General features: G+C 49.5%; 1 protein-coding gene across 3 annotated transcripts in view; it reads right to left on the reverse strand.

The window, feature by feature from the left end:
• Window positions 1-1,814: 1,814 nt before the first annotated feature.
• NOD2 (nucleotide binding oligomerization domain containing 2) overlaps window positions 1,815-26,919 on the reverse strand; it is a 46,245-nt gene continuing 21,140 nt past the window's right edge. For all 3 annotated transcript variants that reach the window (XM_040982726.1, XM_040982725.1, XM_040982727.1), the window contains exons 3-12: window positions 26,258-26,363; window positions 20,449-22,264; window positions 15,231-15,314; window positions 14,933-15,016; window positions 12,152-12,235; window positions 9,379-9,462; window positions 8,805-8,888; window positions 6,899-6,982; window positions 5,388-5,471; window positions 1,815-3,274 (exon numbers count right to left, since the gene is read on the reverse strand). In XM_040982726.1, the coding sequence (XP_040838660.1) occupies window positions 3,202-3,274; window positions 5,388-5,471; window positions 6,899-6,982; window positions 8,805-8,888; window positions 9,379-9,462; window positions 12,152-12,235; window positions 14,933-15,016; window positions 15,231-15,314; window positions 20,449-22,264; window positions 26,258-26,363 (2,583 nt within the window). In that variant the 3' untranslated portion in view covers window positions 1,815-3,201. The remainder of the gene's footprint in view (window positions 3,275-5,387; window positions 5,472-6,898; window positions 6,983-8,804; window positions 8,889-9,378; window positions 9,463-12,151; window positions 12,236-14,932; window positions 15,017-15,230; window positions 15,315-20,448; window positions 22,265-26,257; window positions 26,364-26,919) is intronic.

Raw genomic sequence — 26,919 nt, forward strand, 5'->3', positions numbered from 1 at the left:
CCAATTACAGTGTCATTGTTGGGCCAGGGAGGGGGTGCTGTTCAAAGACTCCTTCCTGCCCTCCCCTTCTTTAACCTTTAAAAACTTGGAATTTGTGCTGAATAAATGGACATCCCTCACCAGTTTGTCTTCAGTGGTTCTGCAGATGAATAACATCATCACCTCACCCTCAGTGGCCTCGGGGCCTGCTGACAGGAATAAACCCCCTGAGATCAACCAATCCATTCCAAATGGAGCTCCTAGAAATCTAATAGGAGTGGAAAACTTTTTTTTTCCCTGCCAAGGCCCATGCATCATTCATGGAACATGCAAAATCACCAACTAAAAAAATAGTCTGTTATAAATTTATTGAATTTGGGGTCCTACCTGTGGTTGCCCTGGCAGGGCCAGATTCAATGAGTTCAGGCATCTTCTATGGCTTATGAACCAGACATTCCCAGCTATGCAAGCTGTCTTCCTCCACCTCCACTGCCAACTGCCATTCCCCTCAACAGCCCCATCCATACCCTTGTGCATTATTCCAGTCCAGTTGCTGCATGATCAAAACCAAACTCTTGGCCATTGGTCATCCAGGTCCTTTGTGAATAGATCCTATGTTGCTCTGCTAACCCAAGGAGGGACACCCTCCCCTTTGCTTGTCTCGCACACATGTGTTTCCTGTGGCCGCTGTCACATCCTATCACAAACCCAAGGACACAGATTACTCTCTTATAGCCTTGGAAGCCAGAAGCCCCCATACAGCTGGTCCCAAGGTACAGGGAGGGCTGTGCTCTCCACAGAGGTTCCAGGAGAGAATGGGTTTCCTTACCCTGCTTTTACAGCTGCATCCTTTGGCTCCTATCCCCTTTCTCCACCTTCTCCAGGATGGCAGTGTCTTCCTTTAGTGGTCACCTTGCCTTCTTGTCTTGTACCAAACCTCCCCATGCCAGGGACACTTGTGACTGCATTCAGAGACAAGCCAGCTAAGCCAGGATCATCTCCAAACTGAAAGCCCTTAGTCACGCCTACAAAGCCCTTAGTCACGTCTACAAAAAACAATATTGGCTTTTTGCCAGGCAAGGCCAGCTTCACAAGTCTCAAGGATTAGGACCTGCATATCCTCGGTGGCCATTATTCTTCATGCCACATTTACTAAGCTCTTTCTCATGACTAAGGTCTCTGCACAGCTTTTTCCCTGTGCCCACAAAGTACCCCCTTCTGACCTTTGGAGACAGTGCTTACCTGACACCACCTCATTGAAGCTGTCTGAACCACTTCTAAGCTGAAGTTGATTCCATCACATGCCTTAGCTCATGTCCTCCCTCGGTCTTACTGCAACAGACCTTATTTAATCTAAGGATGAATGTACTTATAGTGTGGCTAGCTTGTTGTCTGCTGTCTGCCTCTCTGTCTGCCTCTCTCTCTCTCTCTCTCTCTGTCTCTCTCTCTCTCTCATTTCTGCTGAGTGCCATAAGAACAAGGACCCTGTCTGCTTTCTACCCATGGATTGTCCCAACACACCTGGCTAGCCAATCACTGCTCAATCACTCTGGATGAAGAATTTGCCAGCCAATAGGGTATGATGCCGATGAACTCTGTGCTGCTTTATTCCTTGGAGAAAGCAGCCCCACCTCCAACAGAAACAGGGGTCAGGGCAGGGGCATGGCAGCAACAACAGAGGTGCCAGGGATAAGCCACAGCTCCAAGGGAACCAGACACCTTGCGAGGAAGCAGGACATGGCTTTGGTGTGCAGCCCCCAAGCCCTTGCTCAGGAACTGCAGCTAAAAATGATTCCACTAGGCCCGCACAAGAGGTTGTTCACAGTGGAAAGCTGCATGCAGGCACAGATCTCCTGCATCCTTCTCCTAAAGTTAAAGATTCCTGGAGCCACTGGAGGAGAAGTGAGGGAGGCTTTGGGGCTCTCCTGCATCTGCCACAGCCCTGGGCATGCGAGGCTCCCACACTGCCTTAAAATGTCACGCTGGGTAAGACCCTTCTAAGCCAAAGCCAAATGTGTTGTGATTGCCAGGCCTCTTTCTAAGAATTGCTTTTGCCTGAAGCCATAAATCATCCAGTTGAAAACATCATTTCCCTCCCTTTTAAGTTGAAAATGGCGCTTTAAACCATAACAAGTTTTAGGAATATTTAAAAAACGGTAACAATGAAGAGAGCTTAGAGGATGCAGTCATTCCCTGTGATCATTTATAGCATGAAGTTCATGGTCATGTTTTCTATAAAAGTATAAACATGAGAGAAGACATAACAAAGTGGTTTATAAATATTAACCAGTTTTCACACATAGTAATCTTTCACACAATAACACTGGTGCAGGCCCTGGCAGTTCACTAAAGCTTCACAGGCATCCTTTTGAAAAATCCAGAAAGACACTTGCTTCTAAGAAGGGGCCTGAATTCGCCCTGGAAACCTTCACACTTGCAACTTTGTGTCCCAAAGCAATCTGGCACCGATACAAGGCAACGCTCAGAAGCCTGTTGTCAGCATTCAGCTCACCAGGATCAACCAGAACCATGGCAGGGCTGTTTGAAATGCCAGCCCAGATGAACTTCCAGCAGGTGCATCTGGATGAGGAGCTGCTTCTGAAGGCCTCTCTGAAGAGCAATTGACTTCACTGGAAAGAAAAGTCCACCTGTGATACCAGCTGGCGTGTGGCTGTGGTTTTTGTGCAGGTCAAGAATGGAGGAACAAACACTGCTTGGGGGTCCCCTTCCAACAATGTCTTCAGCACCAAGGAAAGAAAGCAAGGGGTTGCTGCAGCTCTTCCCATTTTGGGTGCTCAAGATGCTGCTCGTGAAATATCAAAGTCGAGGATGTGAATCTTCTCGTACAACTGGGATGAGTGGAGGGACCAGAGGTGGCAGTGGCTGGGTGGATGTCCACGAGGAAAAACATGGCAGGAAGTCACTCCTTTTAGACTCTTCCTCTTCACAAAAGGAATGGGAAGGGTCTTCCGTATGGGTGCATGTGTCCATACCAACAGGTCCCACTGGTCCATATCAGAACCCTTACAGGATCAGCCTGCTCCTCCTGAGTGCCCATGAATGAGGTATTGGAAAGAACTCGAAGGCAAAACTAGACTTGTCAGAGGTCTACTGTGCAGAATGCTGGGGCTCCAGCCTTGGCCAGAAGATAGGAAAGCTCCTGTGGTCCTTGGGCAGATAGAGTTCAACCTGTTGAATCTGCAGACTATCAGCCAGATGACATCAAAGCAAGAGTCTGGGGTCCCTGCGGGCGAGCGCCTCTATTTCCTCTGCAGAGAAAGTGTTCCCATGGAGCCTACAGGGGACCAAGGGTAGAGGTCTGAGTGAGGACAAAACCAGAGCAGTGCTTTCCAACCAAGCAGCTACTCTTACAGCCCACACTGGGAGGGACCAGCTGTGGCACTCCAGGGCAACAGTCTGCATTGGGACCCAGAGCACTCATGGATTACTCTGCATGATGACCCAGGCTCTGTGACTCTGCAAAATGAGTGGCCACCACACAGGGCCCAAGGCTGGCCACTCTTTTTAAGGCAACAGCAGCATCTATCAAGAATGCAATGAGCAAGTCCCAGTGCCCTCTCAAGCTCTGTCAACAGGCAGCAAGGTAACATCAGAACCCTTAAAATATCCACCTGATGCTGGTGGCTTGCTCCTTGGAAACAGACTGTGACATTCCTTAGCACTATGCAATAGTTTCACAGAGAGAAAGACAGCCCACACACTGCCTGGGACCTGATGACCTCCCAGGCTGCAGGCATTACTCAATGATACAGAGAGGGGAAAAAAAATTCTCCATCGCAGTTTTTAGAAGCTTTTATCTTTAATGACATCTGAAAACCACACCTGCTGTTGCCCTAATATGCTTATTGAGGCAAAGGCAAGATGTGCACATTTAAAGTGGGGTTTGCAGGCTTGTAGGGATGAGGCAATAGCCCTGGAATATACAGGCACTCAAATGGCCTGGATGATGACAGTACGCATAGGGCTCTCATTGCGACACTTAGGGTTAAACCACCACTTGTGTTGCTGGCATCCCACATCACAGCACTGATTTGAGACCTGGCTGCTCCACTTCAGATCCAGCTCTCTGTTCACAAATCTGGGGAAGCAGATGAAGGCCCAAATGTTTGGGTCCCTACCATCTACATGGAAGAGTTAGATGGAGTGCCTGCCTCTTGGCTTGGAATAGCCCAGACCTGGCTGTTGCATCCATTCAGGGGAGTGAACCAATAGATGAAAAATGATTCTGTCTCTGTGGCACTCTGCCATTCACATAAATAAAATAAATCTCAAAAAAAAAAAGAGAAAATAAAAATAAACCAAGCCTGACAGTGGGGCATGGAGGGTCTGCAGCTGCCGAGTGGGCAGGGATATCTGAGAAGGCCAACCTTTCCTCCGCTCGGGATAACCTCTGGTTATTGAGAATGGGACTGAGTTACCAGTTTTTGCTTTTTTTCTTTAACAAACACCCTGTAATACAGATTTTTACAAGAAGTGTCCCAGTTTTATCGGTATGAATCCCAGTGTCTGAGACACATACGGTAAAACCTGCTCATGATGTGTTAGCCAGGGGAACCTTCCTGATGGGTAAGAACAAGAAAGACAGATCTTTGATTTCAATGTTTTTTTCCAAATTGATAAAGGAATACAGCTTTCGGTGATAAAGAGGTGGACACTGCAACTATACAAAAGGTCCCACCTTTCATGACCTCTATCCAGGGCTCTAGAGGGTCTGGCGCAACCACTATAACCAGGGAAGGGAGACAAGATGCCCAGGAGGTCAACAGCTCAGTTCTTTTACTTTCTTTTCATCCTTCAGCCACACCGCTGTTCCAACTGGGTCACCCAAACAGAGAAGTCTTCAACAAGCACTCATGAGTTAGAAACAAGAGAATCAAGGTTGCTGTTGTGGTGTGGTGGGTAAAGTCACGGTTTACGACATCCCATTCATATCTCCTATCAGAGTGTCAGCCAGAGGCCTGGTTATTCTGCTTCCAGACCCAGTTTCCTGCTAATGCACCTGAGAAGGCAGCGGATGATGGTCTAAGCACTTAAGTCCCAGATGGACTTCCAGGCTCCTGGCTTATTTTGCCCATTGAGGAGTAAACTAGCAGATGGAAGATTTCTGTGTGTCTGTGTGTCTGTGTGTGTGTGTGTGTGTGTGTGTGTGTATCTCCCCTCTGCCACTCTGTGACTTGGCCTTCCAAATAAATAACCTTTTCTCAAAAATGAAAGAACTGATCTCTGCTCAGAGGTGGGAATCCCCATTTTGAGACAGAGCTCACAATCCGATTGTGACCGTCAGGAGGGATCTTTGGAGCTCAGGGGTTCCTCTCTTGCCTCATGCCACTCTACGGATCAGAAACTACAGATTCAGCAGGGTTTCCAGGTCTCCCCAAGGACCTTACCAGACTTCCAGGATGGTGTCGTTGCTTGCCAAGGCCTGCAGGAGGGCCTCTGCCCCCATGGAGGTGATGTAGTTGTTGGACAGCCTGGAGAAGAAGGTGGGATGGTGAGCTTCAGCACACTTGGCTTGCCTCTTGAGCCTGTCCAGTTAAAGAGGCTTTGGGAATTAGCCAGTCTACGGAGTCCTGTCCACTCCACAGATGTTCCTCTTTCCTGGCTGAGCTCACTTACAAAGTCTCTGTGTTTAAGTGACAATGCACCCTGCTCTTCTGTTCACCAGACAACTCCATCCCAGTAAGGAGTCACTCCCTGGGAAAGGCACTGTGCCACACAGCATCATAGATGCCTTTGGTTCAAATCTCGACTTTTGATTCCATCTCAGGCAAGTCAATCCCAACTCCCTCAATCTGTACAAATGAGTCTACAAGAGTACAAACTTCATGAAGTGTGAGAATTAAAGAATGCCCCATCTATAGCATTTGACCCAGTACCAAACTCATAAATAATTAACCGATAGTACTACTGTCTCATGAGTAGGGGGAACTTGGGGTACCCTGGGACACACAGATGAAAAACAGTAGGAACTTAGGAAAGAGGGAATAGGAGATAGAGTTGTGGGGTTGGAGGGAACAGGAGAAAACCCCGTGTTTCTCAGCCACCTGTCTCACTTAATTTTGCCTTGGAGAAGATGTCTACTTCCTATCTTACCTCCTCCACAATTTTAGGCACTTCTTACCAGCTTTCCCTGCAGGCAGTGCTACCAGCCACGTGGGACTTTCCTGAGATGCTACACGGCCCCATGTTCCATCAGTAAATGCACACAACCCAGAAAGGAAGGTCCGGTTATCCCCACTCACACAGGAATGAACGTGTGTGTAAAGGAATGGATGCATGACAAGCGAAAGAATGAATATATGAGTAAATACAACACCAGAGAAACCACTGAGATGCTCAGGCCCCCTGAGATGGAGACAGGCCCTGGAGAGGGGAAGAAACGTCTCTCTCAGCAACCTGCCTGTCATATTCACTCGTCTTTGACCTCCAACCCTGGCTAGCAGGACCTACCACTCCCTGCCTCAAGCCTTTGTGCCAATCCCGAGCTGCACAAGCTGGAGAATTCGCACCCACAAGCATATGAAGCCCCAGCACATGGTGGATAATGTCCCCACTTGCCCTTCCCACATGCCCCCTCCCCTGGCTCCCCAGCCTTGGCTGGTGAGGCAATCAGGCACTCTCTGCACTGCTTCCTGGAGGACCCCATCAGGGCTGAGCTCCCAGTTCTCTCAGCTCTTTCCTGGCTCTTGACACCCTCCTCATATCACTGCATTGCACTGCGTTGGCTGGATCACTTCCCATGCAACCAAGGCATGTTGGAATCCTGGCTGGCCCAGACTAACACAGGCTGTTTTCCTGTGAGTCCCCAGGCTGGGCAGCGGACCTCGTCTCTCCATCACAAATACTCCTTTCCCAAGCAGGTCATCCTTGCCCTAGTTCCTGCCTGGGAGCTCCTTACTTCAGGACTTTCAAACTTGAATTTCTCTTCAGTCCTTCCGCGAGAGAGCATACACCTGCATCCTGGATATGGTTGTCTTCCAGGCTGGCAAGAATAAGGGAAAACATTTTGTTGAACAGATTCCCAAACCCCCAACTACCATATTCCCTTTCTTCAATGGAGATTTCATTCCATTCAGGGCAGCCATGTGCTCAATGATAAAAACTACATTTCCTAATATACATTGTAGCTAAGGTTGGGCAAGAGACACACAAGGCTTTTGACACGGCTTTGTAGCTTCTTCACCAGCTCTATGTCACCTGCCTTCAGACTGCCTATCCAAGCAAAAACAAAGCATTTACTGGTAAAAACAAACCACTTACTGGATCGAGCCCTTATAGATGAAGGACTCCTATCATTTATAGTCTATTATAGAGTTAAACTAAATTTGGCCTAAAGTTGCCTCCATGCTTAGAGTTTCTGAAACAGTGAACTGTGACCTAATTCAATATATAAATAAATTGCAATTTAAGACTATATTCTTGTAATAAACAGCTAAGTCTCAACCCACCACGGCAGCCAAACTTCAGCCAACACAGGCTGCCAGCTCACTTCAAATGCTGAGTTATAACCAATCAAGCTCTCTATCACTGTCCTTTTCATTGCAAATACTGCCGGCCAGAGCGCTAAGTAGAACTCTCTGCATTGTCCTTGATGCTTGAGCATTCCTTGCCCAGTTTAGTTCACCTAAAATCTAAAATCTTGTAGGGCAGTTTTAAATAGTACATTCTCAACAAATGTACCTCTACTTAGAAATTCCAAGTGATAAAATCCAATCAGTATATAATTAATGCCAAACTGGCAGAGCTAGTGAGCCCTTGGTAACACAAGGCCCACTGTCACGCAAGTTTGCCTCCCTTGATTGCATTTCAGAAATGTATTTTTAATAAAAAGGACATTTGTGGCAATCTCATTACTAAGCAAGTCTACCAGCACCACTTTTCTGATGACCACTAGCACTTTCTAGCGATACAGTATGTCTTCATGGAGGTAGGTACGTTTTTAATGATTCAAAACTGCTGCACACTTGGAAGACTAGAGTGTAAATGGATTGAATATGATCCGAGAAACCAGAGTGGTATGTGGTACGGAACAGAGCTCCCAGGATCTCCAAGGCATGCCTGTGTCTGATGCAGGGCTATGTTTCTAGGGTTCCAGGCCTTCCTTCTTGCTGGAGAAACCAAACACTCAGCTTTTCCCCTCCCTGACAGGACACAGAACTGCCCAGAACCTGTCAAGATCCTCTGCTGGAGGATCTAAAGGATGGAAAACTGTCTCGGGTCAGCACTGCGAGCATGCTTCATGCTTTATCTTTCAATTTCTCCATACCCCTCCTTCCGAGGAGGCTCTCTGGCGCTCATGCTCGGGGTTCTTAGTGACTCAAAGTCACTCAGAAATCACAAAACTTTCCCAGTAGCCAAAGTGCTTGGCAGCAGCAGTAGCATCAGTTGGCCACTGGGATTCTTTCAGATTACCCACAGAACACAAACACATGGCAGGTGTACCTTGTTGAATTCTTACAAAGATCACATACAGCTGGCAGCACTGAACAGGTGAGAAGCCTGAGATTCAGAGCTTTCTGTTGAATTCACACAAGAACACACAAGCCTGCTTGATGACCGAGTTTGTGTGTTCTTAACCATTCCATCACATGGAGGCAGAAAATAAACCAGCAGGCTGACAAATGTAGCTAAATAAAAAGAATCGGGCCCTTTATTCTAGGCTCTCCAATTTTGTACCAGTCAGTACATAGAAAAGCAAACACAATCAAGCAATCAATCGATTGATCAATCAATCATTCACTGCTGCAGATGAGGCCAGGGAGCCTTTCACTTGCCTCTCACGCACAGGGACTGCCCAAACTCACCAGAGTTCTTCTAGTGCCACGTTCTTTTCCAACATCGATGCTAAGGCTTGGGCACCCACGCTGCCAATGTTGTTCCCCACCAGGCTAGATGTAATCAAGGAGCAAAAACATGTCAGCACACAGAGGGACCTCAGAGAGAAGCGAATGTATAAAGACCAAAGTACACAGCACACACAGCTTCGCTCTCCAGTCTGCTCCACTCAGACATCACCGATTGATTTCAGAACTTTCCTACACCAATTGAAGACATCACTCATTGATCGCAGTGTCTCTGAGGCCAGGAGCAACCATAGAGGTCTCCCTAACATGGTACACTGGGTAGCTACTGTCCGTGGATTAGAGGTCCACGTGGGATCTTCCTTTTACAGGGAGGGAATCAAGACCTTGAGAGGGCAAGGGATGTTCTCCAAAGTCACACAGAGAGACTCGTGTGCCCAAATCAGATAGTCTCTCTTCCTCATCCCATTACCCCATACAGCAATGGGATTGTATGGACAAAGTACATAGGATTTCAAAGATGGCCCAAGCGCCTCCTGGCTTTCCCACGACAGCAGTAGGGCACAGCAAATCTTACCTGAGCCACTTCAAGCTTTGGTGCTCACCCAGGGCTTCAGCCAGGGCCTGGGCCCCTTTGTCACCCACTTTGTTGCCCCAGAACCTGGAAAGGCCAGCAGAATGAACGGTCAGTCTCAGCATGGATCTTCTATGTGATCTAAACATAAGCCACCTGCACTCCTGCTCTCTTCAGCCCCAGCCAGCTCCAGCCACATCTCTCAGTGGGGTGCCCAGGATGCAGCAAAAATATACCTGCCCCTGTTTTGGGTGGAGCTCAGAGGCCCACTCCATACCCTCAGAGGTCAAAGACTCTCCCAACAGTCATGCACAATGTTGTGACATTTTTCCTGCCTTTTCTTTTTTAAAGATGTATTGATTTGGAATAGAGTTACTGGGGAGGAGGCGGGGTAGAAAGAGAGAGGATGAGATCTTCCAATCACTGATTTGCTCCCCAAAAGACCACAGTGACCAAAGCTGGACCGGGCCAAAGCCAGGAACCAGTAGCTTCATCTGTCTCTCCCATATAGGTGGCAGAAGTCCAAACACTTGGGCTATTCTCTGCTGCTTTCGCAGGAGCATTAGCAGGAGGCTGGATTGGAAATGGAGCAGCCAGGACTTAAACCAGTGTCCATATGGGATTCTGACCTCACAGAAGATGCCTTAACCTGCTGTACCACAATGTGGGTCCTTTTCCTGGCTTTAGCTCACATCTGCTTCCTAGGACGTGGCCCAAACAGGCCTAGAAGGACCCTCTGGGAGCACCCAGAATAAGTCTGACCCTTCTTCCAAAAGCTATCTCTACTCCTTCCTGCCACCTCCTATTTCTTCGTGGTGTCTAACTTTTTCACCTGCTGGGGCACTCTCCTACGACGCTTTGCAGTTTGGAAACACTCCTTTTCCAAGAGGCAGAACCCAACTTGCTCCTTTAGATCCAGTTATCGTACAGATGGGGACCTGCCCTGGGCACAGATGTGCCCAAGGGAGCACAGAGAACTGAAGTGGAGTGTCCACTGCCTCTTCATTCAGGAAATACTGGTGGAGCCCTGACCATGCTCCAACACAGATCTGCATTCCAGCGATACAACGTTTCAATAGCAACACATCTGGCAGCCATCTAAGCCAGCAGCAGCAGGAGATGGGAAAGACAGATTAGGGACATCAAAGCAACAGAATACAATGCAACTCTTCTTTTAAAAACTGAGGTCATAATGGGGGCGGATGTTGTGGTCTAGTAAGCTGCCACTCAGGACGCCAGCATCTCATACCCAGAGCCTGGGATTGAGTTTCTGCCTCCATTTGCAATCCGGCTTCCTGCTAATGTGCATCACAGGAAACAGCAGATGACTAAGTCCCTGCCACCCACATGGGAAACTAGGATGGAATTCCTGGCTCTGGCTTTAACCTGGTCCAGCCACAGATACTGTAAGCATTTGGGGCATCAACTATTATATGGGAGGTATTTCTCTCTTGCTCTCACCCTTTCAAAGAAGTAAACTTTATAAATTAAAAATTGAGGTCATAATGATTTTTTTAAATGACCACAATACATTGTGAAACATAAACATTTTTTAATTGAAAAAATACCATGCAGTTTATATCACATGAAAGTGTTTGAGGGCCTGAGGACTGTGTCTAACCCACACAAAGACCTTGAGGTATGTGTGTTGAAAGAGAGGTAAGAACCCCAGATGTGGGGGCCACCACTGTGGCATAGTAGGTAAAGCCTCTGCCTGTGGTACTGGCACCCCATACGGGCACCAGTTCAAGTCTAGGCTGTCTCTCTCCTTCCTCACTCTCTCACATGAACAGCTCTCTCAATAAATACCTCTCTCAAATAAGCAGCTCTGCCTCTCAAATGAATAAATCTTAAAAATAAATAAATAAATAAAAAGCTAACAAGAATCCTTGATGTGGCCCGGAGCAGAGGAGAGCTCAGCGGGACCGTGGCCTCCTTCCCAGACTCCCTTGCTGCTAACGCTCTTTGTAGGGGGTGCTGATTTCTGGAGCAGGTTAGTCCTGCTCCTGACACAAGCTGCATTTGTGTGCAACCTGCTTGTCTAGGATCACAGCACCTGAGCCTAAGGTTATTCTCTCCTCCAGGTATCCAAATCCCCAGGATCTGTTAGGTAGACCTCAGTTCACACAGCACAGGGAGGGGTGGCTGGAGTGTAACCTAGGGAGGCAGACAGGGGAACCCTGTTTGTGGCCCTGTGGGCTGTGGGACACCCCGCCTCCTCCTGCCTCAGCCTGAGCATGGCACTCCAGCAGCAGGGACTCAAGGGGACCTGGAACAGCCCTGTCATCCTGGGTCCACTCTTCCCCTTCCCCAGCCACACCCCCGCTGCAGAGCTATTTTCCATCACTGCCCCCTGGGCCTTGTACAGAGCTTTAACTTTCACGTTAATCTTAGGTGGAGCCAGGCAGTGCTGTTGTTCAGACACATGGAGTGGTTTCATGTGCAACCAAGGCACACCCCTAAGCACTCTCAAATACCAGAGGGGCTTTGAGTCCCCCAGCTCGTGGCACTGCCCTCCCCCAGCCCTGGCATCCTCAACTTCCTATTAAGAAATGAAGATGCAAGTGCAGAAGTGGCTAAAGGCAGCTCACACTTTCTCTCTGACTCATCCCCCGACTGGGGCCTGGGCTGCCTTTGGGCCTGCCTGGCTGAAGCGTTACTATTCTGCCCCTAAATCCTTTCTAGCACCCACTCCCCGAGACACCCCACTCCTCCAGTGGGGACCGGGGGGGGGGGGGTAGGGGCGGGGGAGGAGGAGGAAGAAATCCAACCTTACCCTAGGAACTGCAGGGAGCCATTGCCCCGGAGCCCTTGGGCCAGCACCTGGGCTCCTTCGGCAGTGATGTGGTTGTTCCCAAGCCTGGAGAGGAAGACACAAAAGGGGCCCTGGCTTGTTGGTGTCCTGGGTAAGGAGACTCACGTCTCACCAGAACTCAACAGACTCATGTGCGGAGCAGTTCAGTTAAGCACACCTGATGGCACTCTGCCCCGCCTTTTTTTTTTTTTGGTGGGGGGCCTCCAGCAGAGAAAGAGCTGTGGGGTCTGTTATGCAAAGCAGTGAGAAGGTCTGGCTTGTAGGTGGTTTCCCTGGGGTTCTGGGGCAACAAGGAACGAACGGGAACTTGCTGATACACCTGCTGCTGTGGTCTTAGCCATCCTGGATCTAGGTACCATGTGCCGCACGCCCCCCCGCCCCCACTGCAACTTTCCTGGATCTGCCCTGATGAAGAGCCAAGGCAGGCCCAGGACACTGGGGGAGGGGTTCCTGCTGAGACTGTCTGCTGACACCCAGAGGGAGGGATGCTGCCCAAGGGAGGAAGGGAGGAAGGGAGGGCGGGCTACAGGGAAGTGGCTAGGCACAAGAGAGCCTGGGAAAGTCCCAGCCAGGAAGGGTAGGGCAGCATCCAAACCCAGCCACCGCAACGAATCTCCAAGCTCTCACCCACAGCTCAGCCTCCCTAGAAAACCAACACCTGCTTTCCCCTTTTTTAAAGAGCTTTCAAGACTGCCTGCCTCCTGCAAATCCAATAGGACAGGTCTGCTCATCCCCTTCAGGAACAGGTGTAGCTCAGCTCCCCATGGGTGACCAGGCGCCCTGGCTGTTATACTCTGAAATCTCACACCACATGCCTGCTGGTGTCAGGCCAATGATAGACACACGAGATGTGACTACCCTGCTGGCTGAACAAGGTGCTTCCCCCAGTCCTCCTTTGCTCCTTTCTGCCTCTCTCAGGTCAGCCCCCCAGCATCCTCCTTTTCCTTTGCCCCAGACAAGCACTTTCCCCTAGTAGGAGGGGGTCTTCAAAGAGAACACAGAAAAGGTAAGATTGTGTGAGGGGAAAAAAAAATGCAAGGACTTCCAACTTTTCAGCACCAAAATAAGCTCATCTTAAATTCCATTTTCCACATACTTTCTGAAGTCCTTTCGTACATTTGTGGCACATCTAATTCCTTCCTGGAGGACTGGACTAACAGAAGGCTGAGCAAGCTGAGCGCTTACATAATTCACCAGGATCTCACAGTCCCCAAGCTTGCTATATAAAGCTCTTGCAAAACAGTGCCAGCTCTGTATGTACAGTAACTCAGTCATCAAGCCATGAGGGGGGGCTCTGACTGTCATCCACCTTCACAGGGGGGCCAATGGAAGCGCCCAGATGTGAGGCTAACATCAGATTGCAATGCCAATGAGAATTCTAATCTCAGGGATTCTGGAATCAAACCTTGGGCAATCTGGGGAGGGCATTTGGCTTTGTGGTTCAGACTAGTCACATTCCCTGTCAGAGCACCCGAGTTAAAGTTCCAACTCCAGCTCCCATGGCAGCTTCCCCGGGAGCATCAATATGGCTCAAGCAGTTGGTCCCTGCCATCCATATGGGAGACCAGGCTAGGTTTCCTACGGTGCAGTTTTGGTCCCAGCCCAGCCCTGGGTGCCGCAGACATTTTGGGAGTGAACCAGAAGACCAGAGCTGCCTCTCAAATTAAAACAGTAACAAGAAAACAAAACTCTTCCCTAAAAATATGGGAGAAGAGTTATAATCTGGGCCACAGACAGCATCCACTAGTTCAGTCCTCAAATGTCCACCACAACTAGGGATGGTCCAGGCCCAAACCAGAAGCCCAGGACCCTAGGCAGGGTCTCTCACATGAATGGCAGGGACCTAGGTGCTTGAGCTCTGATTGGTTGCCTCCCTGTACGCTCAGCAGCAGGAAGCTGACGCAGAAGTGCAGAAGCTGGGACTTAAATATGGGTTGTAGGTGTTCTAGTGACAACTTTACTGCTACCCATGTGCCAGACCCTAAATCCAATACTCTGCTACTACCCACAGCTCTCCCTGGAAGCGGATAAGCCATCCCTGACATAACCACGCAGGTGAAGGTGGCAGAATAGAATCACCTGTAAAATTATGACCTTGACAGCCCTTGATGAGAGTGAGCTATACGATCAACCATTTGGAAATGGCAAGTGCCAGGCCCCCAGACCCAGCCCAGCAAGGGTAAAAAACAGATGGAGGCAATGTCTTCACTTATAGCCTCGAAAATCTCAGGAGGCAGGGTGTCTGGGGTCGGGGCTGATGGGGATGTGGAGGGGAAGAGAACAAGAAGTCAAAGCCATCGGGGAGCAGCTGTAAGGGCCATTCCACCGTGTGCAGTAGGAGAGTCCAGCCGAAGCCAGCAGGAAGGAAGCCCTCCTGGTTGGGAGTGCAAACCCTGCACCCTCTCAGCAAGTGAGGCACCTTCAGGGGTATCCCAGCTACCAAGATCTCCCCCAGGCAGGACCTGCTCAACATGTCAGGGACCTCAGGGCTCGTAATGTGCAGACCCAGAGAAGGACAAAGGATCCAGGAGTCCATCTTCACCTTGAGGGCTACAAGGCAAAAGGCAGGAAGTCCACAACAGAAATTGTGCAATCTGCACGGGGTGGTTATGGCACCTGAGCAACTCACAGGAGACCTGCTCTTCAGTCAGAGTGGGCCAGGTACGAGCCCAGACCAGATCCAACTAATTCAGCTATGCTGCAAGAAAACAGCTTCTAGGAAATGGACAAACCCAGGCTCACCTCAATGCCAAGAAGTTCTGCTTGCATGCAAGGAGTTGGGCCATGGAGTGGGCACAGCCATCGGTCAGTTTGTTGTTGAACAGACTGTTAAGTTGCAAGAGAAGAGACATGGGACAGAGGTCAGTGAGTACCCGAACCCAGGGCCAGCTGTTCCATGGGGTCAGGGCTCAGCCGGCCACCTCCAAGTCACACAACAACATGGTCCCCGCCCAGGGCTCACCCCCAACGGCTAGGGGCAATGCAGCTCAGGGTGAGGCTGGGGACCCAGGCCCAAAGCCCACAGCCCATCCTGACTTACGCCAACTTCTGTAACTGCTCACAGTTGAGAGCGTGTTCCACAAGCTTACAAATGCCTCGGTCTGAGATATTGTTATCACGCAGGCTAAGGAAGAAAACAAAATAAGTACATTGGAAAACGAAGTTGACAAAAGAGGGAAAAAATACACAAAATCCACCCCCAAAGTGACTTTAACTCACTCTCAAAAGTGCTAGCATCTGTGCCTACAGTAAATACCACACATATAGAACACCCCAGACAAGGGGCATCCCTGCCCTGACCTGACCTAGATGTGTGACAGTTGGGAGATAGCTCAGGAAGCAGGGACCAGAGCCCGTACAAAAGAGACCTGAGGGGCCCAGCATGGCAGCCTAACTGCTAAAGTCCTCACCAAACATGTGCTGGGATCCCATATGGGTGCTGGTTCTAATTCCGGGAGCCCCACTTCCCATCCAGCTCCCTGCTGTGGCCTGGGAAAGCACTCAAGGATGGCTCAAAGCCTTGGGACCCTGCACCTGTATGGGAGATTCAGAAAAGCCTCCTGGCTCCTGGCTTTGGATCAGCTCAGCTCCGGCCATTGAGGCTGCTTGGGGAGTGAATCAATGAACAGAAGATCTTTCTCTCTGTCTCTCCTCCTTTCTGTGTATCTGACTTTCCATTATAAATCAAACAGTCCTAAAAAAGAAGAGCCCTGGGATCCTTGGGAAGTCACAGATCTCCCTTCAGGCATAGCTTTCATCTCTGCGAAGGGAACTGTCCTTCACAGCAGGTGTATAAAAGGGTTCAAGGTGCAAAGAAGCTGATGTACAGGGAAGGTACAGCTGGAACTAGACAAATAACCTGCCAGGTGAGCAGGGGAGAGACCAGCTGTACCACAGTAACCAAGCTGTGGTGAACAAGGCCCTGCTAACCAATCCTCCACCCAACTCAAAGACAGTTCAGACCCGGCCAGACCCCACCAAACAAGCCCCCTGGGACCCTCCTCTTGAGCCAGGATTTCCCAAACTCACCAGATCACAAGATCACCCAGAAGCTGCCGCAAATATCAAAAAACCAAGCCAGCTTGATTTTGCAACTTGGTCCTTGACCCAGGTCCCTCCCCTAAAGCTGGCCATTCTGTATGACCAGGACAGGGCCTAGGGATCTGCATGCTTCAACGTGCTTCTTTATTCTCAGGCAGACTGAGGAGACCCTGCACAATTGGTTAACAGTTCAGGCTCTGGAGTCCCCCAGCTGGCAGTTTTGATCCACATTGGAACTTGCAGGATTGCCAATCTCACCCAGCCTGGCACACCGGCCTTGTGAGCACCTGGCACAGCTCAAAGTCCCCTGTACTCATCACCAACAACATGCTAGGAGCATTTTATGCGCCTGGCACTGCCCTGAGTGTCTGCTACTAGGGATGTCCCTGCATCCTCACAGCAAAGGGCTGACCCTTACGTCTGAGAGAAAGGGATGGTGGCAAGACAAAGGAAGGGACGTCGTCAAGGTTGCACAGCACAGAAATGACTTGAACTCAGCTGGCCTGACTCCAGCTGCCACCCCTAACCACGACACGCTGAGGTCTTCAACAGTGACTGTCAGCATGCATTATGTGGCCTGTTTGTGGACACGAAACCAATCCCGAAGGCCCCGAGCAGCATATTTAAGATGGAAATAGGAGAGAGCAGAATGCATGAGTTAACAAGGGAAAGTCATTTCTGTAAAGCTTTTGTTTCTATTTTACATGCTGATACGTTGTGTGTGTGTGTGTGTGTGTGTGTGTGTGCCTTACTGTGAGTCACAATCAGAAAACTTTGAAAGCCGTTATCCTAGAGTCACAGAGCTGAGATTCCCACAAACCCACATAGGGGACTTTGTATGCGGGGTTTCTTCAAGGCTGAGGGTTTTGGTTGGCATGGAAACACTTCAAGCGGAAGAGATGCTGCGTGGTGCCACAGGAGAAGAGCCAGTCCCCCTGCCTTCCTTCTTCTCCCTCCCCGCCCCCATCTCTCTACCCTCTCTCATACACACACCTAGGAAATGTCCATGCGGCAACTTCACAGCTGTCTCCCTCCCCCCACAAGGACAGCAAATTTTACTGCACCCACGGTAAAGAGCAGAATTTGGTCAAGGACCAAGTTGAAAAACCAAGCTGGCTTCCCACGGACAGGGAGCTCCTCACAGTGTGAACTTTAGGTCACTTATGCCAGAGTCACTAAGGATGTGTAACATAAACACAGATTCCTGGGCGCCCCCACCCCAGACCTCCTTAGTGGGACTTACTGGGGTGGGGGCAGACAGGAATCTGTATTTCAGCTAGTACTTTTACACGCCATAGTCCGAGCATGAAAAGTTAGAACCAGGCTAGCCGTAACCTTCCCTGAAAACAGACGCAGACCCACAGCCTCTGCCTAGACCTTCTACGCCCACAGGCATCAGGCAAACATTTTCAAAGGAGGAGACATCCACTTGAAAATTCTGCTGGTTCTGGTGTCCTGTAACACAGCAGAGTAACTATAGCCTAATAACACTTTATATCTCAAAACACCCACGAGATGCCTCCTGATATAAAGACATGGTGAGTGTTTGGAGGAGAGGCAAATGCTAATGACCCCTGATACAGTCACTATGGACTGCATGCATGTATTATCATGTTGTGGTCCCTGCATGGCACACACACTGAGTCGGTTCTTTAGAAACAGTCCTAGGAAAGCACTGCACTCCTGTTGAGGACCATCCAGCCTCCTTGAGATTCAAAGACCCCTTTGGGAACCTTTATAGACTATGAGTCATTTCTATCTCCTGGGGCCAGCATGGTGGCAGAGCAGGCTGATCCTTCACCTACAGCGCCAGCCCCCCATATGGTGCAAATCCACATCCCAGCTGCTCCGTTTTTTAATGTTTTAAATTTACCTTTTATTGGAAAGTCAGATTTACAGAGAGGAGGAGAGACAGAGAGAAAGATGGTCATCCTCTGGTTCATTCCCCAAGTGGCCTCAATGGCCAGAGCTGAGCTAATCCAAAGCCAGGAGCCAGGAACTTCTTTCCGGGTCTCCCACACGGGTGCAGGGTCCCAAGGCTTTGGGCCATCCTCGACTGCTTTCCCAGGCCACAAGCAGGGAGCTGGATGGGAAGCGGAGCCGCTGGGACACAAACAGGTGCCAATATGGGGCCCTGGCATGTGCATGATGAGGACTTACGCCACTAAGCTAGTGCACTGGACCCTTGGTCTCTCCTTCCTGTAAATATGACTAACAAGCAAAATAAATATTTAAATCTATTTTTTTAAAAATAGCTCCAAAAGATGGGACTTCAAATCTCCCAATCAAAATACCATGAGTCTTTCTCCTGGGGAAGTTGAGGATCACACTAGCTGCCTTCGTTTTCCCGGCCAGATCCCAGTGGGGCTGGGCTGCATCAGCAGGCAGTCTCTCTTTCCTCCCAGCTGGATTCAGCCAGTGGACAGACACAGGAGACAAGAGTCGGGGGCAGAGAGGGGACTGGATCCCACCACTGCAGGTGCCTGGACCTCAGCGGGCCTCTCCAGCTCCCTCCTACCTAGCCATCGAGTGCTCCCCCAGCCCCAGCTGCTCCTCTGCCCCGACCCACTCCCCAGCTGTCAGCACCCCAGTCTCCTTTGCTTTTCCTCTTTGCTCTCCCTCATGCTTTGGTCCATAGTCCCTTTACTAAACTCTGCTCGAATCACCCAGTTCAAGTGTGGCATCTGTTTCCTCTAAGATCCCGACAGCTATACTCATATTCTACACTAGTTGAATGTGATGTCCATATTTTATGTACACTAACTAAAGGGTACTTGCAGAAATGGAATGGAAAGTTCATACTGTGCAAAAAAGAAAAAATAACAGATATGCATGCATAGTTTTTTTTTCTCTCTTACAAGCATTTTCAGTGAGGTTTTTGAAGGCCACCTCAAATGCATGGATTTCCAAAAGCTTTTACACCCACATGGACTCATGTTTTCATTTCACTGTCCAGGAACCTCCCAAAGTGCTCCCATCAATGTTAACCATTACATTAGACACATAGAGCCATAATGACTCTGTCAGGGCTAACGAGCCTTGACCCAGGTTCTAGCACAAGTGCATGTGTTTGTTTCATGGGGGAAAATACCTTGCTGCTTTGCAGAGAGCAGGTGTACCCTCCCTGTGTATTCAAGGAGAGGCTTCTCCTTGCCTGGGGGTAACCTCCACGTCCTAGGAAGCTGTGAATAGATTTTTTCACTTTAATCTTCAACTTCTGCTTTCTCACAGATTCTTAATCAAGAGCAGGATCTCCCCCTTTCCATGCAGATGGGAAGTTGGGGATCCTCTCCGACCCCAGGATGTGGAGGGAAGGCCCGGGAATTCAAGAGGACAGATGTTCCCCAGGGCAAACCTGGTTCTCAGGCAGGGCACCAAAGGCGAGCACAGGTACTACCAAAAGACGCCTGTCCTCCCTGGACAGAAATTGCTCCAACTTTTCATCTCCCAGGTCCTGGAATTCCCACCTCGCTGGGATTTTAAAAGTCTCTAATAGGGTCCAAAGTCACCTCTGACTTGGGGCAGCTCCACATATGGGCACACATTACATGAAAGTTTGTACACAAAGGATATCAGCGAATGGCTGGTTTGCATGAAGCAGGACATTTGCAAGTGTCTTCCTGGTATTTTGTGAAGCCCAGCATGGCCATTTCCCATGTCACCTGGGCTGCTTCAGGTCTCTGAGGCTCAAAGCACGAATAACAGGGACAGTCCCATCCCTGTTTTCAGTCCAGGGAGCTACAGGAGGTGAGAGAAACTCATTCTAGCAAGGATAGCACAGGGTTTTCAATCAGGGAGGGTTATTGGTGCCTCGAAAAACATGTGTGGGAACATGAAATGGAAAGATGAGTCTATTTTGGTTCAAAATGGAAAGATGAGTTTACTTTGATGCAAAAAAAAAAATTGAAATCCATGCATAATGAGGAGAGAAAACAAATTCAAGTAAAATGCCTATCATGAAAAAATCTGTGCATGGATTTCAAAAATGTTACATGGCAAAAAATACACTGACCTTCTAATTCCATTTTTTTTCCCCAACAAAATCATGACATGTTGAATGACATGTTGAAGCACTTTGAACAGGACTGCCCCGACTGGAAGAGACCTGGCTAGTGCCCCACAGCTGGATCTAGCCTGCCCTTCTGGATCCTAGCTCACTATTCCCACACCCAGGGAGTCCCCACCCTGCCAGGCCAGCCACACCCAGTAATGCTCACTAGAGGGCCTTGCAGGCATTAAGGCATGGCAGCAGCTGCTCCACACCGATGTCTCCCACCGAGTTGTAATCCAGCTGCAAGGCCACGGGTCGCCGGAGGTGCCGGAGCACGAAGGCCAAGGCAGCACATTCAGTGGGCCCCACATTGCAAAACGTCAGCTTGAGGTGCTCGACGTTCAGACCACGCACGGCCTCCCGGGCCAGTCGCTCCTCCTGCATCTCATAGAGGCTCCGAATGAGCCAGATGAAGCCGGGCATGGCATGCATGCTCTTAGCCTCTCCTGGCACGGCAGGTGGGATGGACTGGAAGTGCTTGTGGAGGCTGCGGGCCAGACACCAGCGGGCACAGGCCTGGCGCCGCATCAAGGCCTTCTCGGATGCCTGGCATTCAGCCAGCAGGCCCCGGTGCTCCTGAGAAAGCAGACCAGCCAGGAAGGTGGCTGTGATTTGAAGGTTGTGCGGCTCGGCCTTCTGCAGCAAAGCTGCCACGGTGCTTTCCCTGGGCTCTGAGCCTTGGACACACAGCCTGGGCAGCAGCCTGGCCAGTGGTGAGCTGCCAGGCCTGCCACAGTGGAAGAGGTATCTGAGCGAGTCTGAGGGCACATCAACACTGAGTACCAAGTAGAATGCGGCAAGAAAGCACTGGAAGGTGATGTGCAGGAACTCCAGGGGTGCCGTACTTCCTGGCACGACACTTTGGGCTTGCACCAGGAAGCCAAGAGAGATGTCCTCAGGGTTGACTTGCGCTGCCTGGAGCTGCTGGGTTGAGAATACATAGCAGCACATGCCCAGGCCCCAGAGAGCCAGGCGGCCGAGGTGCAGGAGGGTGGGGAGCCTGCTTTGAAGCAGGCTGGGGCCCAGGCCCTGGGAGGCCGAGTCCGGCAGGGAGGCATGCAGCAGGAAATGCTGCAGGATTAGGAGGTACATATCCGTGGTGGTCTTTGGGGAGCCCCCATCCCTTAGCAACAGTTCCTGGTGGCATTTGGACACCATCCACGAGAAGACAGGAAGGTGACACAAGCCGTGCAGGGCTGAAGTCGTTTGGAGCAAGCGGATGAGGCGATCTGCCACTCCGGGCTCACGGTGGCACTTCCTCAGGTACAGTTCAATGCCCTCTTCTGAGAAGCCCTTGAGGTTGAACTCGGTGCGGACGTACTTTCGGAGAAACGCCGACACCGCATCCGGACGGCTGGTCAGTACCTTGCGGGCATTCTTCAGCAGGTTGCCTTGTAGCAGGTTGAAGAGCAGAGTCTGGATGGATGTGGGGTCCGTGGGAGAACAGTGACGTTCCCGGTCGGTGAACCTGAACCTGAACTCATCAAAGCCATCAAAGGTCAACAGGACCCGGTCAGGGTGGTCCAGGAGGAACTGGAAAATGTCCTGCTGACCCATATCAGGCCAGCAGCAGTGTTCAAAGAGCAGCGTCCTTACAGAAAGCGGTCGGGCCACACACTGTAGCTGCCGGCAGCTAAACGGGAAAACGAAGAGAAACTCCTGGAAGTCCCGCCCTGTGGCCCACAGCAGGTGCAGCTGCTGCAGCAACGTGCTCTTGCCACTGCCTGCTTCGCCTACCACGAGCACGGTGTCCGCATCTTCATTCAGGTGGCTGTGGGGGCTGAAGAGCTCCTCCAGGCCCAGGGCAGCTGGGCTGTTGTGCAGGGGTCCAGTCGTGCCCACCTCTGTCCTAACCTCCAGGGTGTTCTCTGTGTATATATCCTCTAGGCAAAGGTTCTCCGCTCCATCATAAGTGCTAAGGAAACGAGACTGGGCGGCCACGGTGGTCCTCAGCTTGGACATGTACTTCTCACAGGCCGCAGCTGGAAAACAGAAGCAGATGTGGGATGCGGATGGCGAGGAGCACAGCACACCTGTCCTATCTGGCTCCTCCACCCCCAGACTGTGGACCAGGAGGATAGTCAAGGACCCTTCCAAAGCCTGGGTTCCCCAACCCCCTGCAAAGCGGGTGGGATGGCACCCATGGCCTTCTAGAGTGTTTACAGGAATGGATGATTCTTAGCACAAGATAACAATGAAAGGTGCGCACTCAAAGCTCATCCGCAGTCACTACTGACATCAGAAAGCACACAGAGGGCTAGAGTGACCCCGGGCTGTGGACCCCTTTCTGGGCACAGTGGCTGGGGAGCAGCTGTACCCAGGGTCTCTTGCCACTTTAGTTAAAGAGACACAGAAGGTGTAAGAGCTTTGGAGACATTTCCAGAGTCAGAAACCTCTGAATTTAAAACCTAGGCCCACCATCTTCATGGACAAACCACTTAGCCCTGCTGGGATACAGGTATGCAATAACAAATAAAATTCACATCTCAGTGAATTACTTCAGGAGACAGTGAGATAAAAATGGAGTTTAGAAGACTATCTAGAGGATCCAGCATGGTAGCCTAGTGGCTAAAGTCCTTGCCTTACACTCGCCAGGATCCCATATGGGTGCCAGTTCTAATCCCTATGGCCCCGTTTCCCAGCCAGCTCCCTGCTTGTGGCCTGGGTAAAGCAATCAACGACGGCTCAAAGCCTTGAAACCCTGCACCCATGTGTGAGACCTGGCTCCTGGATCCTGGCTCCTGACTTTGGATCAGCACAGCTCTAGCCATTCCGGCTGCTTGGGGAATAAATCAACAGATGATAATTTTCCTCTGTCTTTCCTCCTCTCTGTATATCTGACTTTTGCTTTCTGTCTCTCCTCCTTTATGTATATCTGACTTTCTAATAATATATAAATAAATCTTTTTTTTTTTTAAATAAAGACAATCTAGGACCAGTGTGGATTAGTCAACCGACTAATCCTCCATCTGCAAGCACCAGCATCCCTCTTGGTTACTGGTTTGTGTCCCAGCTGCTCCACTTCCCATCCAGCTCCCTGCTTGTGGCCTGGGAAAGCAGTACAGGACGGTCCAGGTCCTTGGGACCCTGTACCTGCGTGGGAGACCTGGAGAAATCTCCTGGATTCTGGCTCCTGGTTTTGGATTGCCTCAGCTCTGGCATTCTCAGCTATTTGGGGAACAAACCACCAGATGGAAGATCTTTCTCTCTGTTTCTCCTTCTCTCTGTAAATCTGCCTTTCCAATAAAAATAAATCCTTCAAAAATGATATTTGGCACTCAATGTATCACAAAAAATAGAATTATTTATTATTACTAGGGAGAAAGGTAGACACAACAACTGCCCACCCCCACAACCACCACATGTCCTGATCCCTGGAATTTGCCATCCCCATCCCGGATGGGACTCTGTAGATGCAATGGCACTGGAGACCTGGAGATGGGGAAGCCTGCTTGGCATGGGTGTGCCAGCCCTGGAAGGGCTCAAGCCCAGAAGGCACCAGTGTCAGGCACTTGGCCTTCACTCTACGATTCTGCCAGTACTTCCACATTGAGCTCATGCAGCTCTCTTTTTCCTTCATCATCCTAAAACCCCAACCTCAGCAAACCATTTCCTGAGTCACAGTTTAGTTCCCCTTTCAAGAAATGGGGAAGTGCTCATCCAGAACCCTGAGCTGGGAGGATGTCACCCCACTGCAGCTTCCCCACCCCCATGTGAACTCCTTCATCTTAAAGGCCAAACAGCAGCTTTCAGAGAGCTCCCCTGTGGCCAAGGAGGAGTCCCTGAACCTGTGTCCTCTCTTTGCTTCCAGAAGGTAAGGAACATGGTTGCTTTCTCTGCCCTTCCCCCCAGGAGTACAGGACATTTATCCCAAGATATGCTTCGAACACCTTGATTATCCATGCACAAGAGTGTGCTCCAAAAAGTTCAAAAAGTTCAAGGAAAAAAACATATTATGAGAAAATGGGTCAATATGTGACAAGTGAGTTAAGCTGCTGCCTGTGATGCCAGCATCCCATATGAGCACCACTTCAAGTCTCAGCTGTTCTACTTGCCATCTAGTTCACTGCCTAGAAAGGCAGCAAAAAGATGGCCCAAATCTTTGGGCTCAAGCATCCACATGGGAGAATCGAATAGAGTTTTAGGCTCATGGTCTGGCCCAGGCCCAGCCCCAGATGCTGTAGCCATGTACGAAGTTATTCAGTAGATGGAAGTTGTATATGTGTGTGTGTAACTCTACTTTTCAAGCAAATCAATACATCTTTAAAAAGAAAAATATGCATAAACTTTAAACATTTTTGGTACCAAAATAAATACAGCTTTTATGCCCATGAGCCTTCTAAAGTATGTACATATCTTCCCCTCTAATATGCTGATTTCCGGTAAGTTTCCAGCCATCACCAATGATACTGACATTCTAAAAATAAATAAACAAAAACGTATCTCTCATTTTCAAGAGAAACAAGTACAGCTCAATCATCCCCTTTAGAAGAAGCCTGTAGCAGAACACAGTGCTACACTATCCGAAGGGCCTGCTGTGTTTGATCATAGCAACAGAAAACGCTAATTAAGAGAGGGCAGGGTGGCACAGTGGTTTAATAGGCTAATTCTCAGCTTGCCAGTGCCAGTCCTGTCTCCTCCATTTCTCTATTTATGACCTGGGAAAGCAGAGGAGGATGGCCCAAAGCCTTGGGTCCCTGCACCCGAGTGGAAGTCCTAGAAGAAACTCCTGGCTCCTGGCTTTGGATTGGCTCAGCTCTCGGTGTTATAGCCTTTTTTAGGGACCAAACAAACACATGGAAGAATCTCTCCCTCTTTCTCTCTGAAATTCTAACTTTGCAACTAAAATAAATAAATCCTTAAAAAAAAATACAAGAGCTGAACTGTGCACCATGCTGGGCACTGGGCATCCCTGTGTCATGCACTCATGTCCATACCGTAATCTTAGACAAGAGTGTGCATCCAAATGTCACACAGGGCTTCCTCAGCCCTGCCACAGGCCAGCTCACTGCGTAGGGGCCACGGCCCACTGTGATAAACCCATTTGACAGCACAATAGGCCTTTGGGGCTGCTGAGGTCTCCCCAAAGAGATGTAGGAATAAGACTCGAAAGGTGCCAGGTTCTGTTATGACTGGCAATGTCTTCTACCAAGAAAAGACAAAGTGCAGGAGGGGACGGTTTAGTACCACACTCATCCTCTCCTTCACCATTCAGCCTGCTGAGCCATGAAGTAGAGTAGACCCCTACTTCCCAGTCTTGCAGTGAGGGGCTGTGGTTGTCCACAAGGCACCTGGCAAGACGCCCCTATCAGAATACCTGTTTTACTCCTTGGCTGTTCTGCTTCTGATCCAGCTTCCTACTAACGTGTCTGGGAAGGTAGTGCAAGTACTTAGGCCCCTGCCACTCTAGTGGGAGACCAGGATAGAGTTCCTGGCTCCTGGCTTCAGCCTCATCCACAGCTGGCAGATGCATCTATTTGGGAATTAAACCAGTGGATGGAAGATATCTCTGTCTCTCCCTGTCTCTACGTTGTTCTGCCTTTTAAATAAACAGGCAAATCTTTAAAAATACGATGATGGTTATGTGTGGTGCTAGCCGTTAACTTGTTTCCCACGGCACTGCTTGGTGATAATGCGATCTACTCTCCTGTGAGGGTTAACTTTCACTATTCTCCACCACCCAAACTCACATTCTCTATCCCATAAAGACGTGCATACAGGTTTTGAATTGGTCTGGGCTCTCTCCATCCCTAAAATTCAGCTACATAGTACCAGAAACTCAGGTACCCAACAGATTTAGAGACTGTGGCACCCTCAGTGCCCATGGTCACCAGGCAAATCAGGAACCAGAACGGCCTGGGCAATACAGTGGAAAACCCAACAGACATCTTGCCAGGTGCTGGGTGACACAGGTTCTGTTCTTGGCCATGCACCTGGGTCAAGTTCCTTTCCCTTCCCTTTGAATGCATACGTACCATCGAAGGGCAGGGCCGACGAGACTGGCAACTCCTGAACATGTTGCAGAAGAAAGGCAGCCAAGCCATTTGCCTTCACTGTGGCAAGATCCAGCAGCCTCCTTGCCTGTGAGGAAAACAAAAGTCATTATTTTTTCAGAAAGGCTGTTGATGGGATGGTGTCAGAGAGCTTCTACTGAGCACAAGGTTGGCAACCCTCATCTGAAAACGCAAAATCCTAAATGGTCCAAAATCCAAAACATCTGGAACACCAACATGATACTGTAAGTGGAAAATGTCACCCTTTGAAAATTTGTATCATGCACCAAATTATTATAAATATTGTATAAAATTACATTCGTGCTATGTGTACAAACATAAATGCCAAATGTGAATTGTAAATGAATGCTATGTTCAGATTTGAACCCCATGACGAAGTTACCTAACTGTGTTTATGCAAATATTCCAAAATCCCCCAAGGAGTCAGAAATCCAAAATTTTTCTGGTCCCAAGAATTTTGATTAAACAATATGTAATCTATACCATAATTTCATAATCTCTCTTCTACCACAATAAAAGGTCAGAAAAAAAAAGTGAGGGTGGAGGGGATAAGGGAAATCCCAGGATCTATCAAAATGTATCATAAAATGGTAATTTTTTAAAATGTGAAAAAAAGAGTGACT

This window comes from Ochotona curzoniae, unplaced genomic scaffold, assembly GCF_017591425.1.
Source record: "Ochotona curzoniae isolate NIBS_2020 unplaced genomic scaffold, NIBS_Ocur_1.0 contig_3622, whole genome shotgun sequence".
NCBI classification, from domain to species: domain Eukaryota; kingdom Metazoa; phylum Chordata; class Mammalia; order Lagomorpha; family Ochotonidae; genus Ochotona; species Ochotona curzoniae.